General features: G+C 46.0%; 1 protein-coding gene across 2 annotated transcripts; it reads right to left on the reverse strand.

Annotated features, from left to right (window-relative positions):
* Positions 1-1082: 1082 nt before the first annotated feature.
* On the reverse strand, positions 1083-20873 carry LOC116971381 (selenoprotein P). Of its 2 annotated transcripts, XM_033018516.1 has the most exons (5): positions 20746-20873; positions 15711-15922; positions 11362-11574; positions 5650-5767; positions 1083-2477 (listed from the first exon to the last, which is right to left on the reverse strand). In XM_033018516.1, exons 2-5 carry the CDS (start codon positions 15902-15904, stop codon positions 2205-2207), a joined length of 798 nt encoding a protein of 265 aa, XP_032874407.1. In that variant the 5' UTR covers positions 15905-15922; positions 20746-20873; the 3' UTR covers positions 1083-2204. The 2 variants fall into 2 exon arrangements, with proteins under 2 accessions (XP_032874407.1, XP_032874408.1); XM_033018517.1 differs by lacking the exon at positions 20746-20873 and having other exon boundaries at positions 15711-15937.
* Positions 20874-21914: the final 1041 nt, after the last annotated feature.

Here is a 21914-nt window from a genome sequence, read left to right on the forward strand (position 1 = left end):
ATTCTATCTATCCAGTGATGCTGCCTGAGCCGCTGAGTTACTCCTGCATTTTGTGTCTATCTCATTGAGGACTGCAAGATCATACAGATAATTCAATGAAGGTTAGCATAGGCAGTGGTACAGTTGGGTAGAAGGAGTGAGCAGCACTATAGACCAATAGTTTTTTAAATAATCTGACCACATGCTTTAAGTTGCAGGTGAAGTTGAAAGAAATTCAGTCGAGATTCTAGGATCCCGACATAGAAAATGGAAGCACTAATTAATGGAATACTAATTAATTCCAACGGCACCACAATGAGGGAGCCTCTGTCTCACTACGATTCAATGATCAGGATTTAATTTTGACCTTGGTGCTCTTGGTGTGGAGTTCGCATGTTCTCCCTGTGACCACATAAACCGTGCAAACTTCCATTGGGTGCTGGTAGATTAAATGGTCATGGTCAATTGCCATTTGTTGGTGCTGTGGTAGTGGTGGAATGGGGTGAATGTTGATTGTAAATGTGGAAAAATTAAATTGGCGTTGTGTGTTCTGGCTCAATGGGCTGAAGGATCTCTTTCCCAGGCTGTATAACCCAAGGCAGGCCGAATGGCCTCTTGCCATGCTGTTTTACTCTAATGCCCCTGTCCCATTTAGGAAACCTGAACGGAAATCTCTGGAGACTTTGCGCACCACCCAAGGTTTCCATGCGGTTCCCGGTGGTTCCCAGAGGTTTTTGTCAGTCTCCCTACCTGCTTCCACTACTTGCAACCTCCGGCAAGCACCTGCAACCTCCGGGAACTGCACGGAAACCTTGGGCGGGACACAAAGTCTCCAGAGGTTCCCGTTCAGGTTTCCTAAGTGGGACAGGGGCTTAAGACTCTCTAAAGGCAAGATAATCCTTCCCATTTAATGCAGTCACATCAAACCTATAATGCCACAAAGTACAAAGTGATAGTTGAAAAACGGTCTATGTTAAATTCATCGGTTCTGTATATATACTTGGGGTGTAGTGTGGAGATTGAAAAGACTAATCTTTCAATTGTCGATTAACCAGTATTAAATGTGACCTAACCACAGGTAGATATGCTCGCAAACACACAGCTTTGGTTTCCAGACACAGACTTTTATTGACATGTTCTTGCACTTTCAATGGTTCATGCACCTTCCAGGAAATGTAATCTGCCTGCAATTGCCATACAGGGGTTTCAGGTAAACTAGGGTTATCATTTCCCTAGCGACTATCATGAAATATGGCGCCTGCTTTACAACAAACTACAAATAGCCTTTCTTCAGAATCAAGTCTTTTGTTTTTGACTAAACCATTAAACCTGGTCTGTTAGCTGGACGCTGAGGATCGTGCTTAAGGATTTATTTGATCGAGGGTGAAGCAGCTGTGAGATGGGATTCAGCTCAAGTGTTAATGGCCCCAATCACAGTTTGCACTGGTTGTACTTAATTCCAGCAACACCAGCTGTTATTTGCTAATTGTTAAGAAATGTTCCTGCTTAGTTCAATTTGCAGCATTTCTGACCAAGAGACAAGTGTTCTTCATCAGAATTATCGCAGGGTAAAATTTGATGGATCCAAACTGCAAATTGGTCGATGTTGTGCTAAATAGTTGCAGATAACGTGGATTAGCTTCTCTTTATTACTCATCCTCCCTTTGTGCTTGTCTTACATCAGCCAGCAGCCACTACAGAGTAGTTTTTGCTGCTGGCCTCATAGAAACAACCACAAGGACTGGGGGGAATAAAGCAAGACTGACAAGGACTAACCTGAACGTTATACTGATCGGGCGGGTGGTACTGTTTGGCAGCAGATTAGCCCTCATGGTGGAACACAGGACTTAGAGCAAACCATAAAGCTGATTTCAAAGCTTTACGACAGCAGACGACAGTTTACATTCCAGCCAGAATGTTTACTGCTGCCTGCTTTGTCATTCTCAGTTTCTGCCGGGTTGTCATTGGCTCTGCCCTACCCGAGTTGGCATTGATCAGAGAGGAGACGGCCATCGTCACTGTCAGGATTCGGACAGGCTCTGCCCGTCCAGCTGTCCCTGTCACTGTCAGGATGGCGACCGTCTCCTGCACTGTCAAGACACTTCGCTGTTGGAAGCGTTCTGACCGTGCAGTTGGCGGCAGTATCAGCATCATCTGATTCCCGCTACTTCTGACATGCCGTTGGGCGTTCAGCTGAATTTTCTCTTGCACTTCAGTGCGTTCCTTCATGGACCTTGCTCGATTACCGCCGAGTGGTCTTCCTCTTCCCTCTTTGCGGCGCGGTCCAGGTGCGGATGTTGCTGGTGGTGGTGGTGGTGCGGATGCTGGTGCCTGCCTTCTTGGTCCTCGATCTGGGTCCTGTTTTGTGGCAGACGCTGTCTTAAGGTTGGTTTATGGGAATCGTGGCCGTGGCCCCGATGTGGATTGTGTTTCCCGCGATGGCCCCCTACCACCTTTGGTTGTGTTGCATTTCTGGCGAGGCATTCCAAAGGTACTTCCTGCAGGAGTGAACACAGGAGATTTCAAATTCTCTGAGAACAGTTTACAGTTCGACACACTTTAATTTAGAATCTGTGCATATATTATGAGGACAGCAATTAAACAAATCATGTTTTCCAAATAAAACCATGACGCACTCACACCAGACAACACTCCCGTCCATTAAAATGTTCCCATTTGCTTTAAATGCATTAACAGAGATGAAATTCTGACGAATGCACTCAATATATCAGTAAAGCGTGACTATAGTTCCAGCATGAAGTTTGAATAACCTCTCTTTAAGGACAAACAGAGGCTAACTTACAGGAGTCATAGACTGATACAGTGTGGAGACAGGCCCTTTGGCCCAACTTGCCCACACCGGCCAACATGTCCCAGCTATACTCGTCCCATTTGCCTGCTCTTGGTCCATATCCCTCCAAACCTGCCCGAACCATGTAACTGTCTAACTGTTTCTTAAACGTTGGGATAGTTCCAGCTTCAACCACCTCACCTGGCAGCTTGTTCCATACACCCACCACTCTCGATCTCGGACTACTTCCTCTGCGAGTGTCTCCATTCAGCAGGAGATAGTGCAAGGAGAGGGAAATAAGTGGTGATGGAGCAGAGTGAGGGAGGGTTCCTCTTTTTTTTAAACTCGGGCACACTCATGGAGAATCACACATCACCCAATGATATGCGACTTCACTTCATAGTCAATCTCCAACACACACATAAGCGCATACATTTTAGAAGGATGAGGGGAGACTTCATTGTAACCTGAATAGGGAAAGGCCTAGATAGAGTGGATGTGGAGAGGATTTTTTCAATGATGGGAGAGTCTAGGACCAGAGGGCATAGCCTCAGAATAAAAGGACGTACCTTTAGGAAGGAGATGAGGAGGAATTTCTTTAGTCCGAGGGTGGTGAATCTGTAGAATTCATTGCCACAGACGACTGTGGAGGCCAAATCAATGGATATTTTTAAGGCAGAGCTTGACAGGTTCTTGAATATTACAGATATCAGGGGTTATGGGGAGAAGACAAGAATGGGGTCGAGAGGGAAAGATAGATTAGCCGTGATTGAATGGCGGAGTAGACTTGAGGGCCAAATGACCTAATTCATCTCCTAGAACTTATATGGTACATTAAAGGCTTTACTGAGACATAAACTAGACTCTCTGAATCCAAAGATAGACACAAAATTCTGGAGTAACTCTGGAGAGAAGGAATGGAAGACGTTTCAGATCGAGACCCTTCTTCAGACTTGATCTCAACCCAAAATGTCATCTATTCCTTCTCTCCAAAGATGCTGCCTGTCCCGCTTGAGTTACTCCAGCGTTTTGTGCCTATCCTAGGTTTAAACCAGCATCTGCAGTTCCTTCCTACACATTCTATCTGAATCCAGTCGGCTTCTGACCACTCATCCACTCCATCCCCATCCCTGCCATTGTCACTGCTGACTTGTCATATGGACTAATCTCCCATCTTTCACTCTTCATGAACCTACCTCAAACTGTTGCTCGTATCTTACCTTGCATCAACCCCCACCCATCATCGTTATTCACACTGATCCTTGCTGGATTGAAAGGCCCAGACGAGTTTAGAAATAGGGAGGGATTTGAACATGGACAGCTTAGCGGAATGAGAAGTTGGTATATTTCTGGATATCTCCCAGAAATAATGGCTCAGCCTGCTTAATCTTCACTGAAAATTCCCATACTGAAGTTTTCTTCCTTTTTGTTAGTGCTTTAGGAACTTTCTTACTAAATTGCAAATATTACAAATATAGAAATACAGGTCAGGAGTTGAGCACACAGTCTCTCAAGTCTAATTCACCATTTAGTAAGATTGATCTTATTGTACCTTCGACTCATTCCCATGTACCCACAGTAACCTTTTGCCGACAGAAATATGTCAACTTCTCATTTACTGACTTACTTATCAAGAGCCTCTCTAACTCTGCTTTAATAATATTCAAAGACTCTATTCACAGAAGAGTTTCAGGAACAGCATCTTCCTCGCTGTTATCAGACTACTGAATGGTCCTCCCATAAGCTAAGGTATAGTCCCGATCTTCCAACCAACCTCATCGTGGACGCTGCATTTTTTTCATCTGCATTTTCTCTGTAGCTGTAATGTTATGCTCTGCACTTTGGTATCTTTCCAGTTGAGTTTAGTTTATTGTCACATATACCGAGGTACAGTGAAAAGCTTTTGTTGCGTGCTAACCGGTCAGTCCAAAGACAATGAATGATTACAGTCGATCCATTCACAGTGTACAGATACATGATAAATGAAAAATAAAGTTTAGCGCAAGGTAAAACCAGTAAAGTCCGACTAAAGATGGTCTGAGGGTCACCAATGAGGTAGATAGTAGTTCAGCACTGCTCTCTGGTTATGGTAGGATGGTTCAGTTGCCTGATAACAGCTGGGAAGAAACTGTCCCTAAAGCTGGAGGTGTGTGTTTTCACACTTCTGTACCCTTTGCCCGATGGGACAAGGGAGAAGAGGGAGTTGCCAGGGTGAGACTGGTCCTTGATTATACTGCTGGCCTTGCCGAGGCAGCATGAGGTGTAGATGGAGTCAATGGAAGGGAGGTTTGCATTACCTGTTGTACTTGTGGCCTGATTGTACTCATATATATTGACTGGGATAGCATGCAAACAAAGCTTTACACTGCATCTCGATATATATGTCAAGAATAAAACAATACAAAATACCAATACCAAGAGTGTTCTAAAGACTCACTACCTTCTGAAGGAAAACAATATCATTGTAGCTAAAGAGCAAGGAAGTTTCATTATCAAATGCACTAAGACCAGCACAATGAAATCCTTACTTACAGCAGCTTACGGGCACATTAACCTCAAATAAAGATACAATCAATAATGTAATATTGTTCAAAATAATAATTTTCAGGATATAGCCACCAGTGGCAATACATTTTTGAATTAATTATTCATTCTATTCATCTCTAAACTAAACTGAGGGCCATGTAAAGTGTAATAGAGATTACACTTTCTGTTACTATCAGTCTGTATGTGACCACATGCTGGCATCCCAGCAGCTCCAGTGTGGTCAGTCCGTGCTCCTGGGCCCTTACTCCACCCACTGCACCACCTCCCACATTCTGTGTCAGGCTCTGTGTCACCAACATTAATACGGAGTAAATTCACTGCTTGATCCTTACCACCAGAGAACAGTTGGTGCACATTGTGTGACAATAGGTTTGCACGATCGCTTCCTCCACATACGCTTGGCTGAGGATGGTGAATGGCAGTTCCAAGTGAAAGGTCTGCTGGCCACACCTGATGGAGAAACAACTTGTTATCTTTGCACGTCAAAGAGGGGAAGTTGCAGGCATTACTTATAAACCACAGGGACTCCACATCCATGCTGGCTCGCAATCGAGCAATCTTACGATACGATACGATAGAACTTTATTTATCCCAGGAGGGAAACTGATCTGCCAACAGAATTCCTCCTCATAGGCTCCAAAGCCACACTCAGCAAAATCAATAACCCCACTCTCACCATCGACGGCACCACTGTCTCCCCATCTCCCCAGGCCCGCAACCTTGGCGTGATCTTTGATTCCACCCTCTCCCTTGAACCTCACATCCGCCATGTCATTAAAACCTCCTTCTTTCATCTCCGCAACATTGCCAAACTCAGACCCTCTCTCACACCGCCTGCTGCTGAAAGACTCATCCATGCCTTCATCTCCTCCCGACTGGACTATTGCAACTCACTTCTCCTTGGCATCAGCTCCACCTACATCAACCGACTCCAACTGGTCCAGAACGCAGCCGCCCGACTCATCACCCACACCAAATCCTGGCATCACATCACTCCAGTCCTCAAAAAACTTCACTGGCTTCCCATCTCCCACCGGATCACCTACAAAATCCTGGTCCTCACTTACAAAGCCCTCCACCATCTGGCCCCCCCATATCTCACTGACCTCCTCTCCCCCTACCAACCCTCACGGTCCCTCAGATCCACATCAGCCCGTCTCCTCTCTCCATCCACAAGTCCAACCTCCGCAGTTTTGGGGACAGAGCCTTCTCCAGGGCAGCTCCCAGGCTCTGGAACTCCCTCCCCCAACTGATCCGCAATTCCGTGTCCCTCACCATCTTCCAGTCCCGCCTCAAGACCCATCTCTTCACCTCTGCCTATCCTTAGCCCCTCGTCCCCGTCCCTTTTCATCTGTGCATTAATTGCCTCATACTGTGTTTTGTATTGAATTCTGTCTTTACTTTGTGTACTAGTCATGTCTCTACTATTTATTTCATTCCCCTTACATGTTTTTCCTCTACATGCTCAATTTTTGTAAGGTGTCCTTGAGACTCTTGAAAGGCGCCCATAAATAAAATCTATTATTATTATAAACAGTCATAAAAATACATGAAACATGAAATTAACATGATGAGTGGAAGGTCTTGGGGGATGTGTAAAGATTGAGGGGGGGGGGGGGAGTCAGTATCAGTCTACCCCACGACAGAAGGGGGAGGAGTTGTAAAGTTTGATAGCCACAGGGAAGAAGGATCTCCTGTGGCGTTCTGTGCTGCATCTCGGTGGAACCAGTCTGTTGCTGAAGGTGCCCCTCAGGTTGACTAGTGTGTCATGGGTGGGTGAGCTGTATTGTCCAGGATGCTCCGCAGTTTGAGGAGCATCCTCCCCTCCAAGACCACCTCCCGTGAATCCAACTCCAACTCCGCCTCCAGCCTTCCTGACGAGTTTGTTGATCCTGTTGGTGTCCGCAACCTTCGCCCTGCTGCCCCGGCACACGGCAGCGAAGAAGATGGCGCTGGCTACCACCGATTGGTAGAACATCTGCAGCATCTTACTGCAGATGTTGAAGGAGTGAAGCCTTCTCAAAAACTCCAGCCGGCTCTGTCCCTTCTTGTACAGGGCCTCAGCCAGTCCAGTTTACTGTCCAGGTAAACTCCAAGGTGTTTGTAATCCCTGGTAAACTGCACATCCACACCATTGATGGAGACAGAGGACAGTCCCTTCACCCCTCTGCTTCCCCGTGGCTCTGTGACTGCAGTCTCTCACATGCCCTGTACCTCCCATTTTAATTATTTTACCACTCACCTACATAAAGGGCAATTCACAGAGTTTTGGGGGATAGGGGAGAAAACCGGAGCATCTGGCAAAACTTCACATTTCAATAAACAATAGGTGCAGGAGTCCCTTCGAGCTAGCACCGCTAATGGCTGATCATCCCCAATCAGTACCCCGTTCCTGCCTTCTCCCCATATCTCCTGACTCTGCTATTTTTAAGAGCCCTATCTAGCTCTCTCTTGAAAGCATCCAGAGAACCTGCCTCCACCGCCCTCCGACTCGCCACTCTCTGTGAGAATAAGTGTTTCCCCGTCTCCGTTCTAAATGGCTTACTCCTTATTCTTAAACTGTGGCCCCTGGTTCTGGACTCACCCAACATCGGGAACATGTTTCCTGCCTCTAGCGTGTCCAAACCCTTAACAATCTTGTATGTTTCAATGAGAATCCCTCTCATCCTTCTAAACTCTAGAGTGTACAAGCCCAGCTGCTCCATTCTCTCAGCATATGACAGTCCCGCCATCCCGGGAATTAACCTTGTAAAACCGAGAACCTGTACAAACAGTATCCAAGGTCTGGATCAAACCTGAAGGAGTATGTTGTGCTTGCCTTCATCATCGTTGGGGCATTGAGTGCAAGAGTCAGGCAGTCACAATATAGCTTTATATAATTTTGGGCAGGCTGCATTTGGAGTATAGTTTGCAGTTGAGGTTGCCCCATTGCAGGAAGGATGTGGAAGGGTTGGACAGGGTGGAGAAGAGGTGATGTATTCATATGGAATAGGATATATACATTACATGGTAGAGTGGTAAGAAACGTTAATGAGCACAGGGACCTTAGGGTCCAAGTCCATAGTTCCCTGAAAGCAGCAACACTGCCAGATAAGGTGGTGAAGAAGACGTATTGCATGTGTAGGAAGGAACTGCAGGTGCTGGTTTACGCCGAAGATAGACACAAAAGGCTAGAGTAACTCAGCGGGACTGGCAGTATCTCTGGAGAAACGGAATGGGTGACATTTCATGTCATGTCATAAGTGATAGGAGTCGAATTAAGCCATTTGGCCCATCAAGTCTATTTCATCATTCAATGGATGATCATATTGATCATATCTACCAGCATATTGATCATTGGATGATCAGCCATGATCATATTGAATGGCGGTGCAGGCTCGAAGGGCCGAATGGCCTACTCCTGCACCTAATTTCTATGTTTCTATGTTTCTAATCATGGCTGATCTATCTCTTGCTCCTAATCCCATTCTTCTGCCTCCCCCCGTAACCTCTGACACCCGTACTAATCTTGAATCTATCTATCTCTGCCTTAAAAATATTCACTGACCTGGATCCACAGCCTTCTGAGGCAAAGAAAATCCACAGATTCACCACCCTCTGACGAAATAAATTTCTCCACATCTCCTTCCAAAAAGAACGTCCTTTAATTCTGAGGCTAGTCCTAGTCTCTCCCATTAGTGGAAACATCCTCTCCACATCCACTCTATCCAAGCCTTTCACTAATCTGTATGTTTCAATGAGATCGCCCCCCCCCCTCTTTCTTCTAAACTCCAGTGAATACAGGCCCAGTGCCGATAAACGCTCATCATAGGTTATTAACCTACTCACTCCTGGGATCATTCGTGTGAAGTTTCGGGTCTCGACTCGAGGTATCACCCATTCCTTCACTCCGGAAATGCTGCCTGCCCAGCTAAGTTTCTCCAGCATTTTGTTTCTAAGATATTGTTTTCTTTCATAGGTTAGGTGATATAATTTAAGAGCTGGGACGTTTATGCTGCAGTTTGAGTAGTGTGTGCAGTTCATGGTCGCCTTCAGGAAGGATGTGAATGTATTGGAGAGGGTGCAGAGGAGATTCACCAGAATACTACCTGGATTAGAGGATTTTAGCTATGGAGAGGAGTTGGATATAGGTTAGATTAGATTTTCCAGAATGAAGGCTGAAAGATGACATAACAGACATCTATAAGATTAGGAGAGGTCCAGATTGGGTACAGAGTCAGAATCCTTTTCATAGGATAGGTGGTTTCAAACTCGTCAAAGGTATCTAATTGTCATATCTACCAGCATCAGAACAATGAAATTCTTACTTTCTGCAGCATAGTAGGCCCATTAACGTAGGATATAAGGACAAGGGTTTAAGGTGAGAAGATGACGTTTTAGAATGAGAAATAGACACAAAATGCTGGAGTAACTCAGCGGGACAGGCAGCATCTCTGGAGAGAAGGAATGAGTGACGTTTTGGGTCAAGACCCTTCTTCAGACCGAGAGTCAGGGGACAGGGAGACACAGCGATGGGGACGGATAAGGTGTGAAAACGAGATCAAAGGGGAGGAAGGAAAAAGGAAAATGTAGAATAGATCATTGTTAGCTGTAGGAAGGTGACAATGAAGCATACCAAGATAAAATGTAATCAGGAGGACAGTCAGACTGGTTGGAGAACTAGGATGGGGGAGAGATGGAGGGAGAGGGAAAGCATGGATTACTTGAAGTTAGAGAAGTCAATATTTTGTAGGGGGCGCTCCTCTGTGTGCAGCCATGTCAGCAGCGCGTCAGTTTTTCCAGCTTTTTTAATTTTTTTTAGTATGTTTTAAAGTATGTATTTTGTGTTTCTTCGTGTGATTTGTGTGGGGGGTGGTGTGGGGGGGTGAGGGGGAAACCGCTTCGGTCGCCTCCTCCATGGAGAGGCAACTTTTTCCAGGTCGCCTCCCCCGTGGCCTAACATCAAGGATCGACGCGGCCTTTCCTGGAGACGCGCCCGGGGCTTCAGCGGCGGGCGCAGCGTGGACTCTCGACGTGGAGCGGGTGAACCCTCGCTGGGGCTAGCTGGAGGGGAGCGCTCCGTTTCGCTGGCCCGGGGCAGCCGGCAGCCTGAAGTCGCAGCCTGAAGCCGCGGTCTGCAGAGCTCCAGCTGGTGCGGCGTCTACAGCCCGGGATCTCACGTTGGGGACCCGGGGGAAGAAGAAGTCATCACTGCCGGCCCGCGGCCAACTCCTCCGCGGGGCCGGCATGGACTTACCAACACCCCTGGAGGGGAGCTTCGACCGCCGGCCCTGCAGTCTACGGTGCTTCTGGCTGCGGCGGGGACTTTAAATCTCGACCGCCGGACTGTGGCCTACAACAATCTAAAGCCGCGGTCTCCGGTGAGGAAGAGCCGATCCTGGACTGACTGGACTCTGGTCCTGTACACGGGGGGGGAAATGGAGGAGGACTGGCCAAATTTTTGTGCCTTCCACCACAGTGATGAATGCTGTGGTGTATGTTTGTGTTACAGTTTTATTGTGTGTTCTTTATTATTGTACTGCTGCTGACAACCCAAATCTCCACTGACCCTGGTTGTGTGGCAATAAATTATATCTATCTATATCTATCTATCTATCTATCTATCTATCTATTTATACTGCTAAGTAGTAAGGTGCCCAAGCAAAATATGAGGTACTGTTCCTCCAATTTGCGTTGGGAAGCTTTTTACTCAGAGTGGTTTTGAAATCTGGAACGTGCAGCCCGGACCCGTTGTGTTGTACAACAATGAGGATAACCTACACACACTTAGAAATTCCTCTCCCTCATCCTCTACTGGAGTCAAAGGCCCGCCTATAGTCACATTTATTTCATGGTCAACTATAGTCTAGCAAGAAGGGGGTAAAAAATAATAAATCCCTCAGAGGGGGAATGATTAGGGCTTGATGAAAAGCAAAGCTCTTTTCACAATACCGATGCAGCAGCGAGGGAGAGAGTATCGGAGGTATTTGTTGATCATAGCCGATGATTTACAGCAGGAAAGGCAGTCAAAAGCCGGCAGACAGCCACACGATGGAGTTACTGACCTGTCGTAGATGAGGAAGTCATCCTTCTCGCCGCGGAGTAGATTCCAAACGTCCGGCTGATCAGTGCCTTGTTGATACACGGGCAGCTGTCCTTCCACCTTCTCCTTCAGCTGTTGGTAATTTTTACGCGAGTCATTGGCTTGGTGATTTACCACCAGGTAGGAGATGTTCACGAACCCACGGCGATCCAGGCTGTGCTTTAGGCGCTTCAAACTGAAATTATGAACCAATTGAAAAACAAATGTACCTGGTATCACAAGGTATGTAGAACGATGAGGACAGATGCCAAATGCTGGAGTAACTCAGTGGCTCAGACAGCATCTTATTCAAACATATAAAATTATTAAGGGTTTGGACACGCTAGAGGCAGGAAACATGTTCCCGATGTTGGGGGAGTCCAGAACCAGGGGCGACAGTTTAAGAATAAAGGGTAAGCCATTTAGAACGGAGACGAGGATAAACTTTTTCACACGGAGAGTTGTGAGTCTGTGGAATTCTCTGCTCCAGAGGGCGGTGGAGGCAGGTTCTCTGGATGCTTTCAACAGAGAGTTAGACAGAGCTCTTAAAGATAGCAGAGCCAAGGGATATGGGGAGAAGGCAGGAATGGGGTATTGATTGTGGATGATCAGCCATGATCACATTGAATGGCGGTGCTGGCTCGAGGGGCCGATTGCCCTACTCCTGCACCTATTGTCTATTGTCATCTCTGGAGAAAAGGAATAGGTGACATTTTGGGTCGAAACCGTACCTACTGTATTCCTTCTCTCCAGAGATGTTGTCTGACCCGCTGAGTTACTCCAGCTTTTTGTGTCTATGGTTTAAACCAGCATTTGTAGTTCCTTCCTGCACATAGTAGATTGATGAGTCTGGTTGCACTAAGCAAAACATATTAGACAGATGAAAACCATTGTAAGTGAGCTGTATCACTATATTTTGCATTCTGGTATTTTTCTCATTGTACTACCTGTTGTATTTATGTATGGGTTCATTGTATAATATGATTTGACAACAGCACACAAATAAAGTTTTTCACTGTATCTCTGTACATGTGATAATAATACATTAATACCAATAATGGTTCGTTAAACGAAGGATTAAGGACGTTAACAATGGTATTTTTTTCTTGAAGAGAACACTAGTTTAGTGGAGCTCCCAGTCTTGTGCTGCCTGCAATCTCACTCATTTAAAGAACTGTTCTGGTTCTTTAAACGTCACGTGTACCGAGATGCTGTGAAAAGCTTTGTCTTGCTTTCCAGGCAAGCCATACCGTACGTGAGAACATTAGTTAGTGCAAAGAGAAAATAAACAGCGACAGAAAAAGTGCAGAGGTAGAATGGAAGATCGGGAATTCATCCCAAGCATTTGAAAGGTCTGTTCAAGAACCTGATAACAGCGGGGAAGAGACTAGAGGAATAGAAAAAAGCATTGCAAGTCAAGTCAATTTTATTTCTATAGCACATTTAAAAACAAGTCTCATTGACCAAAGTGCTTTACATCAGTGCAGGTACTAACGTGCTACATACAGTGGTACATGGATCAACAATACATACATAAATACATACATACAGGGAACCTCAAGAAAGGCTTGTGAGTAGAAATAAGTTTTAAGTCTAGACGTAAAGGAGTCGATGGAGGGGGCAGTTCTGATGAGAAGAGGGATGTTGTTCCATAGTCTAGGCGCAGCAACCGCAAAAGCGCGGTCACCCCTGAGCTTATGCCTAGACCGCGGGATGGTCAGTAACCCCAAGTCTGCCGATCTGAGGGACCTGGAGGTAGAATGGTGGGATTTTTGATGTAGGTGGGGGCAAGCCTGTTAAGGGCTTTGTAAACAAAAGAAGGAGCTTGAAATTGATTCGGAACCACACTTGGAGCCAGTGGAGAGAGGCCAGAATCGGGGTGATGTGGTCCCTTTTTCGGGTGCCCGTCAGGAGTCTCGCTGCGGCGTTTTGGACCAGTTGCAGGCGGGACAGGGATGATTGGCTAATGCCAGTGTAAAGGGTGTTGCAGTAACCAAGACGGGAGGAGATAAATGTGTGGATGATCTTTTCGAGGTCGTCAAATCGGAGGAAAGTTTTTATTTTTGCTATCGTTCATATTTTGGCACTTTATGGTTACCTTTGAGAACCACAGAAGAAGCTATGAACTAGCGTGAGAGGCTAATGCTATAGAGGTCTCAATTATCTGTTAAAAGCCCCAGTAGTGTTTCTTAAAAACACAGCGTAAAGAATTGGCATCATGTTCGGCACGGACATTGAGAGCAAAAGGGTCAGTTCTAATGCTGCACTGTTCTATGGTCTGTGTGATTAATTTAGATGGTTGGGAGAAAAATGCCTGATTTACTTACTTTGTAAGGAAGCAGTAACAAATCTTACATAATCTAAAATGGGAAATACTGGATGAAACAGGTGGTATGCAGACAGATTCTAGTTTGCTCAGGTGTGTGGCATGCAGTCACGAGGAGCAACATTTCTGCTGTGTGGGACAGAGGTCCTCTAGTGGTGGTATTCAGGTAGTGAAATATAGCTGGATATTGCCAGTCATTTGTGGAACAGTTTTTCCAGCCCAACACCTTTGACTGCGGGTCCATCGGGCAGTGGCCAGCATGGAACATCCTGCAGGCACTGCAGGATATGGACTCGATGGATCCTGTGGCGTGGTTCCCTGAGCTGACTGCCCAGCGTGCAGGGTCGGCACCACGGAGGCGTCAAGTGGGGACCCGGTGGCGATAGTGGAGAATTTGGTGCGGCAGTCGATGAGGGACCTTGTGGAGTGAGGACGTCGCTGCCGGGGGGAGGATCAAAGAAGGACCCGGCGTGGGAGGGACCGCGGCTCCATGAGAACATCCCGCAGTCTGGTGCGAGTGGAGACGGCTTTCTGACTGTTCAGGCGGACAGGGACTGCAGAGAGAGCGACAGCGGTCGGTACAACTCTGGTCACAGCACGGTGAAGGAGCGCCTGTGTGGCCCGGACATTGAACTGATGGCTGTGGGTCTCCGCTTATGCTGTGTGCCCTGGGGAATGCTGTGTGCCCTGTGAATTTATAGACAATAGTCAATAGACAATGGGTGCAGGAGGAGGCCATTTAGCCCTTCAAGCCAGCACCGCCATTCAATGTGATCATGGCTGATCAATTTGTGGAATTCCCTGCCACAGAGGGCAGTGGAGGCCAAATCATTGGATGGATTTAAGAGAGAGTTAGATAGAGCTCTAGGGGCTAGTGGAATCAAGGGATATGGGGAGAAGGCAGGCACCAGTTATTGATTTGGACGATCAGCCATGATCACAATGAATGGCGGTGCTGGCTCGAAGGGCCGAATGGCCTCCTCCTGCACCTATTTTCTATGATTCGCACACGCCGCTGTGGTGGCTGTTAATATTTAATCTATATGTAGTTTTGTATCTTGTTGCCTTTTGGTAGGACTGTATGCTAAATCACATTGCACTGTACCTCGGTATACGTGGCAATAAAGGACCATCGATCCATTGAACCAATCTCCAGTGTTGGTGGAAGTTTGCCAGTTTGTATTGGTTGCATTGCCTGAAGGTTTTCCATGCCAGGCCACCCTCACCCTCCATGCTGCTTCCCCACATGGCTACAAAAAGGACAAAGTTCTAACAAGCACGAATGGAGCTCTGGAAAGGGAACTGAACTGAAGGCATGCCGTTACCTTGAACGAGAATGCCTCTCTTATGCCATTGGAACATTGAGATAGATACCATCAAGAGAAATGTTAAATGATTTTATTTCATGAACATAGCGAGCAACGGTTGAAAAATGGTAAGATATTAATGATTTCAACTTTAGAGAGACAGCGTGGCAATAGGCCCTTCGGCCCATCGAGTTCATGCTGACCAGCAATCACTCCCGTATACAAGCATTATCCTACACACACTCGGGACAATTGGAAATGCACAGAAGCCAAATATCCTACAAACCTGTTCGTCTTTGGATTGTGGGAGGAAACCGGAGCACCCGGAGAAAACCCACACGCATACACTAGTTATGTCCTGCACACTAGGGACAATTTACAGAAGCCAATTAACCTGCAAACCCGTATGTCTTTGGAGTATGGGACATAACCAGAGCTCCCGGAGAAAACCCAGGCGGTCAAAGGGAGAGCGTGCAAACTCCGTACAGACAGCACCGTATAGTCAGGTTCGAACCCAGGTCTCTGCTGCTGTGAGGCAGCAACTCCACGGCTGAGCCACTGTGCCACACTAGTTATTGCTTATTAATTATTAAATATGGTTAATCAATGTTGTGCTGCTTATGCAATTAAACCGTTTCTACAGGCAGGGAAAATAATATCCCAAATAATATCTACAGCGTTGCTTCTGGAGTTCCTTACCTGGTGGCTTGCACCAGACAGAAATGTCAGCTAGCCTGCAGTAATGCCACCACAGTCACTCTCCCCAAGGATTGTTCCATGGGATTTTCCTCCCCGATGGTCCATGCTTTCGGCTTCTCGCATTGCCCCTGACTCTCTGCCCAGCCCACAGGGAGCAGGCAGAGAGCCAGGGCAACACCCAGGCACCTCTGCATCGGCACAGAGGCCTTTGGCTGAAACAGAAGAACAAAGGGCAAAGCTCCATCTGGTCTTCGACATAACTCTTGCACCAAACGCCACTTCATCATTTGATTCACATAAAGTTCACCTCTGCTACATTCAACTATTTTGGGAATGAGATGGGGATTCAGTCTGAAGAAGAATCTCGACCCGAAATGTCACCCATTCTTTCTCTCCAGAGATACTGCCTGACCCGCTGAGTTACTCCAGCATTTTGTGTCTATCTCTGGACTCAGACTTGCAGGTCAGTGCTGGGAGATACTGTTTTGATTGCATCATACTGTATCTCCAGACAAAAACTTTACTTGGGCAGCTTACGACCCAGTGGTACAAATATTGATTTTCTGTAACTACAAGTATCCTTTGCATTCACTCTCTCTTCGTCTCTCCCCCACCCCAGTCAATGCACTTGTTTCAAGTCGTCTTGTTGAGTCTGTAATAGCCCTGTCCCACGGTACAAGTTCATTCCAAGAGCTCTCCCGAGTTTGCCCTGATTCGAACTCGGAGATTTACGGTAATGGCCACTCGTCGGTACTTGGGGCTCTCGTGGACATTTTTCATCATGTTAAAAAATCTTCACGAGTCTTCCCATGCTTACCTGCCATTAGCGAGTCTTCACGAGTACCTGCCGTTAGCGTTACGGGCCGCTAAGAGACGTCCCCGAGCTCCGACGTACTCGCTACGTTCATTCTCCGTGCTTACCACGAGTTTCATTTTTTTTACTCGGGAGAGCTCTTGGAATGAACTCGTACCGTAGGACAGGGCTTTAACTCATTTTCACCTAGCCCTCGGCTAACAATGTCTCCTTTATCATCGTTTTTTTGTGTATCTTTCATTCATTTGTTCTATATCTCTCTATATCACCGTCTATATCTCTCATTTCCCTTTCCCCTGCCTCTCAGTCTGAAGAAGGGTCTCGACCAGAAACGTCACCCATTCCCTCTCTCCAGAGATGCTGCCCGTCCTGCTGAGTTACTCCAGCTTTTTGTGTCTATCTTCGGTTTAAACCAGCATCTGCAGTTCCTTCCTAAAACATCTCCTTTGCAATGTTACCAGCGCATGTCCTAATGAAACTCATACTTGCAGCAGCAGCAGCAGCACAGCAGCTTTATAAATAGATAATATAATAAATAAAACAAATTAAAAAAAACCCAATGATAGCCTAAAAACAAAACAGAGCCCAAAGTCCATCGTCCATAGATTCTGAGAGAGTTCCTGGTTATTTGGAAATTATATTTAGTGTTACCAACATTTGTGAGGAGGCTCGTCAGGTCATGGCAATTTACAAGGAGAGGTTGGACCAACTTGGATTGTTTTCTCTGGAGTGTCAGAGGTTGAGGGGAAAGCTGATAGAAGTCGATAAAAATGATGAAAGCGTGGATGGGATAGGCAGAACCTTTTTCCCCCAGGGTGAACATTTCAAAGACCAAAGGGTATAGCTTTAAGATGAGAGGATAAAGTCTAAAGTACATGTGCAAGGGCAGGTTTGTACACAGAGGGTGGTGGGTGCCTGGAACACACTGCCAGAAGTGTCAGTGGAGGCAGATACAATAGTGAAGTTTAAGAGGCTTTCACATTGGTGCTCCCAGGTATGGAGCGATATGGATCACGTGCAGGCAGAGGAGATTAGTTTAACTTGGCATCATGTTTGGCACAGACATGTGGGCCGAAGGGCCTGCTCCTGTGCTGCCCTGTTCTATGTATACAATAAAATATAATTATCAATGGAGGGGGATTCCAGGGATCTTGACAATTTCTCCATATGGACCATTATATACTGGCCATGCCTGCTAACACTGAGATCCACAACAAAATGCCATCAATTCCTGATATCTGTTTGACTAGCTACACAGATGATCAGCTGGTGGTTAGTCATAGAGAGTCATAGAGTGATACAGTGTGGAAACAGGCCCTTCAGCCCAACTTGCCCACACCACCCAACATGTCCCAGCTATACTAGTCCCACCTCATAGAGTCATTGATACAGTGTGGAAACAGGCCCTTCGGCCCAACATGCCCACACCGCCCAACATGTCCCACCTACACTAGTCCCATCTGCCTGCGTATGGTCCATATCCCTCCAAACCTGTCCTATCCATGTAACTGTCTTAACTGTTTCTTAAATGTTGGGATAGTCCCAGCCTCAACTACCTCCTCTGGTAGCTCATTCCATACACCCACCACCCTCAGTGTGAAAAGGTTACCCCTCAGATTCCTAATAAATTGTTCCCCTTCACCTACTAGTCCTCTGGTCCTCGATTCCCCTACTCTGGGTAAGAGACTCTGTGCATCTACCCAATCTATTCCTCTCATGATCTTATACACCTCTATAAAGCGTGTCATGTTTCAGTCTGATTCTCTTCTGTCAAAACCCTGGAGAAAGATCTTTGAACGGTTTCTCCTCAGTTGCTACCTGCCTGCCGAAACTTCCCAGTATTATCCCGTTTGGATACATGAGGAATTGGACTTGCTGGAATCTTGAGCAGAAAGCACAAAGTGCTGGAGGAATTCAGCAGGTCAAACAGCATCTGTGGAGGGAAGTGGAAATACGAGGTTGTGGGTCGGAAACCCTTTGCCAGTCTGATGAAGGGTCTCCACTCAAAACCTTGCCTGTTCATTCCCTCCAGAGGGGGCTGCCTGACCTGCTGAGTTCCTGCATCATGTTGCTTTTTCCTCTAGTTCTTGATTCCCCAACACTGTGTAAAAGTCTCTATGCACTCACCCTGTGTATTGCACTCATACCTTTTTATAAGATCACCCCTCAGCCTCCTGCGCTCCAAGAAATAAAGTCCTAGCCTTTATTTAACCCAACCTATCCCTATAGATAGCTCAGGGTCTTGAGTCCTGCCATCATCCTCGTAAAGCTTCTCTGCACCTTATCCAGCTCAGTGTGGAGTTAACAGTCCAAAACTATAAAGTTCGGAGTATAAATATTAATGGCCGTTCCCACTGTACGAGGTAATTCAAGAGTTCTCCTGAGTTCTCCCCTGAGGGTACGTAGGGGCTCGTACGAGTAAAAAGTAACCATTTTTTTCATCACGAGTATTTTTTTACTCGTGGACATTTTTCACAGTGTTGAAAAAACGTCACGAGTTTACCGGATTCCGCGAGTATCTACCGTTACTCGTATGAGCCGCTACGGGACATCCACAAACTCCTACGTACCCGCTACGTACATTACACGAGCTCGAATCAGGGGAGAACTCGGGAGAATTCTTGAATTACCTCGTACAGTGGGACAGGCCCTTTAAGCAAGAGTCCGAAGTTAAAGTGACAGCTTCTTGTGGTGACGATTGCTTGTGACTATCTTTGAGTGTGAATATCTGTTCGAGGCACCCGAACTACTGCGATGTGCAGCGCAGCCTGCTTCAAGGTGTAGGGAGAATATAGAGTGTTGTGGATTTGCAGATTCTATACAGCGGCATTGAATGAGCCTATTTAGCTCACTGGCTCTCATTTCACTTTCCCCGCATCTTTCTGACATTTCCCCCCTCGGCTATTTTACCACATTTGTTTTGAAGGCTGTGATTGAATCCGTCTCCAGATCCCTTTTGGCAGTGTGTGGTAAATACTCATCAGCTAAAGTAACTTTCTCCCTCTGTCTGTGACCTCTGGTTCTTTCCCCAAGCGTCTTAAATCTGGGCCTTGGTTTTAATCAGCCTCGGAAAGTTCTATGTTATTACTCCACCTAACTCTGAACACTGATGGCTATGAACACTTCTGTCAAATTCTTCTCTTTGCTAATGATCCCAGTTTCTTAGTTCTCTCTACCTAGTCACCCCTTAATCTAGAACCATTCTAGCAACAGATAGTTAGATGAAGTCATACACCTAACAGAGAGCACAGAAACAGACCTTTCATCCCAACTTGCCCACACCGGCCAACGTCCCAGTTATACTTGTCCCACCTGTCTGCGTTTGGCCCATATCCCTCCAAACCTGTCCTATCCATGTATCTGACTAACTAGTTCTTAAACGTGTGATAGTCCCTGCCTCAACTACTTCCACTGGCAGCTGGTTGCATACACACGACGAACTTGCCCTATCTGCACTATGACCATTTAACCATGATTGGCCCATATTCCTTTAAACCTTTCCTATCCACGTATTTTTAATATTATTATCTTTTAAATGTTATAGTACCTGCCACAACTACCTTCTCGCGCAGGAGGTCTCATAAATGTGAAAATGTTGCCCCTCAGGTTCCTGCTAAATCTTTCTCATAAGGTCATAAGGTATAGGTGTAGAATTAGGTCATTCGGCCCATTCAATCATAGCTGATCTATCTCTTCCTCCTAATCCCATTCTCCTGCCTTCTCCCCATAACCCCTGACACCCGTACTGATCAAGAATCTATCTATCTCTGTCTTAAAAATATCCACTGACTTGGCCTCCACAGCCGTCTGTGGCAAAGAATTCCGCAGATTCACCACCCTCTGACTAAAGATATTCCTCCTCATCTCCTTCCCAAAAGAACGTACTTTAATTCTGAAATTCTTAATTCTGCTCGAAAAATAATCTTAACACCACAATCTCACCGTGGGTGAAATGTATCTTTAAAAAGTATTTGTTTTACATGGCTCCTGAACATGAATGCATTAAAAGTTAGATTCAGCCATTCAAATTATTCCAAAATTTAGACTGTGTGTCCAATTTGTTAAAATTCTGTTGGGTTGAGGGATAAACATGAGACATTACAACACAGAGAAAATTCAGACATTGGATTATTCCCATTCACCCAATTCAAAAATTTCTAAAATTTAAAAGTTGTTTCCCCGATAAATGAATGATAAACAAGATTATAGTCACAGTCTTACGTGTGTAGTAACTTTCTTCACCGCCTGTTCCTATGCTGATCTTTCTCTTGCTATGGAAATCGCAGATGTTCTCCGCTATTTATATCTCAGTTTATCTCTCTCTGCTCCTCTCTCTCCCTCTTTTTTCTCTCTCTCTCTCTCCCTCCTCCCTCTCTCCCCCTCCTCCCGCCCTCTCTCAGCGGTCACAGGATTTGGCTCAAAGTTCAGATGTGTCAACGGAGAAGTGAAAAAAACAACTCACATGCCAGCTTCTCACTGCTGCCTTTTCTTTATTCTGGAAGCTTCTGCTTCATTCAACCAAGGAAATAAATAATCCATATGCAAGCATGAGTCTCTAAACTTTAGTGAGCCTTTCGGCAAAAGAAAAGTGGATTCAAAGAGTTTCTGTTGTGTGGAAAACCTTGGCTCAAAACCTTCCCATATCATCACACGAGGCTCAGAGAAAGTTCCAGAATTCCACGTTGAGAAGACTTTAGATGTTGTAGATGGTTCTTGTTTGGGAATAGAGATATAGATACAACATCCTGGAGTAACTCAGCGGGACAGGCAGTGTCTCTGGAGAGAAGGAATGGGTGTCGAGACCCCGACAGGTTTAGTAATACTGGATGTGATTGATCCGAGCATTTCCAGTGGTGTATAGCAAGGAACTGCAGATGCTGGTTTACACCGAAGACAGACACAAAATGCTGGAGTAGCTCAGCGGGACAGGCAGCATCTCTGGTGGGAAGGAATGGGCGACATTTCGGGTCGAGACACTTCTTCAGACTGAGAGTCAGGGGAAAGAGGGAGTCTAGAGATATGGAAGGGTAAGGCGCGCAAACGACAGATCAAAGTATTGATTTGGTGTGTGCATCCAGAATGTTTAGGCTAACTAGAGGATTGCTTCAAGCTTCTACAGCTCGACACTGAACACTTAGACAGTGTCATAATGTTATAAATAGACCTAGATATATCCACACAAGTGTTCTAAGTTGTCTACCGACAGCACGCACATACTAACACCAACAGCCAGGGACCCAACAGTTAGAATTGAAGTGGAGGCATTAGAGAACATTAAGCTCTTAGGAATAAATAGAACATAGAACAGTACAGCACACAAACAGGTCCTTCGGCCCACAATGTTTGTGCCGAACATGATGCCAAACTCAACTATTTCTAACAGATTCTGA

This window comes from Amblyraja radiata, chromosome 3, assembly GCF_010909765.2.
Source record: "Amblyraja radiata isolate CabotCenter1 chromosome 3, sAmbRad1.1.pri, whole genome shotgun sequence".
NCBI classification, from domain to species: Eukaryota; Metazoa; Chordata; class Chondrichthyes; order Rajiformes; family Rajidae; genus Amblyraja; species Amblyraja radiata.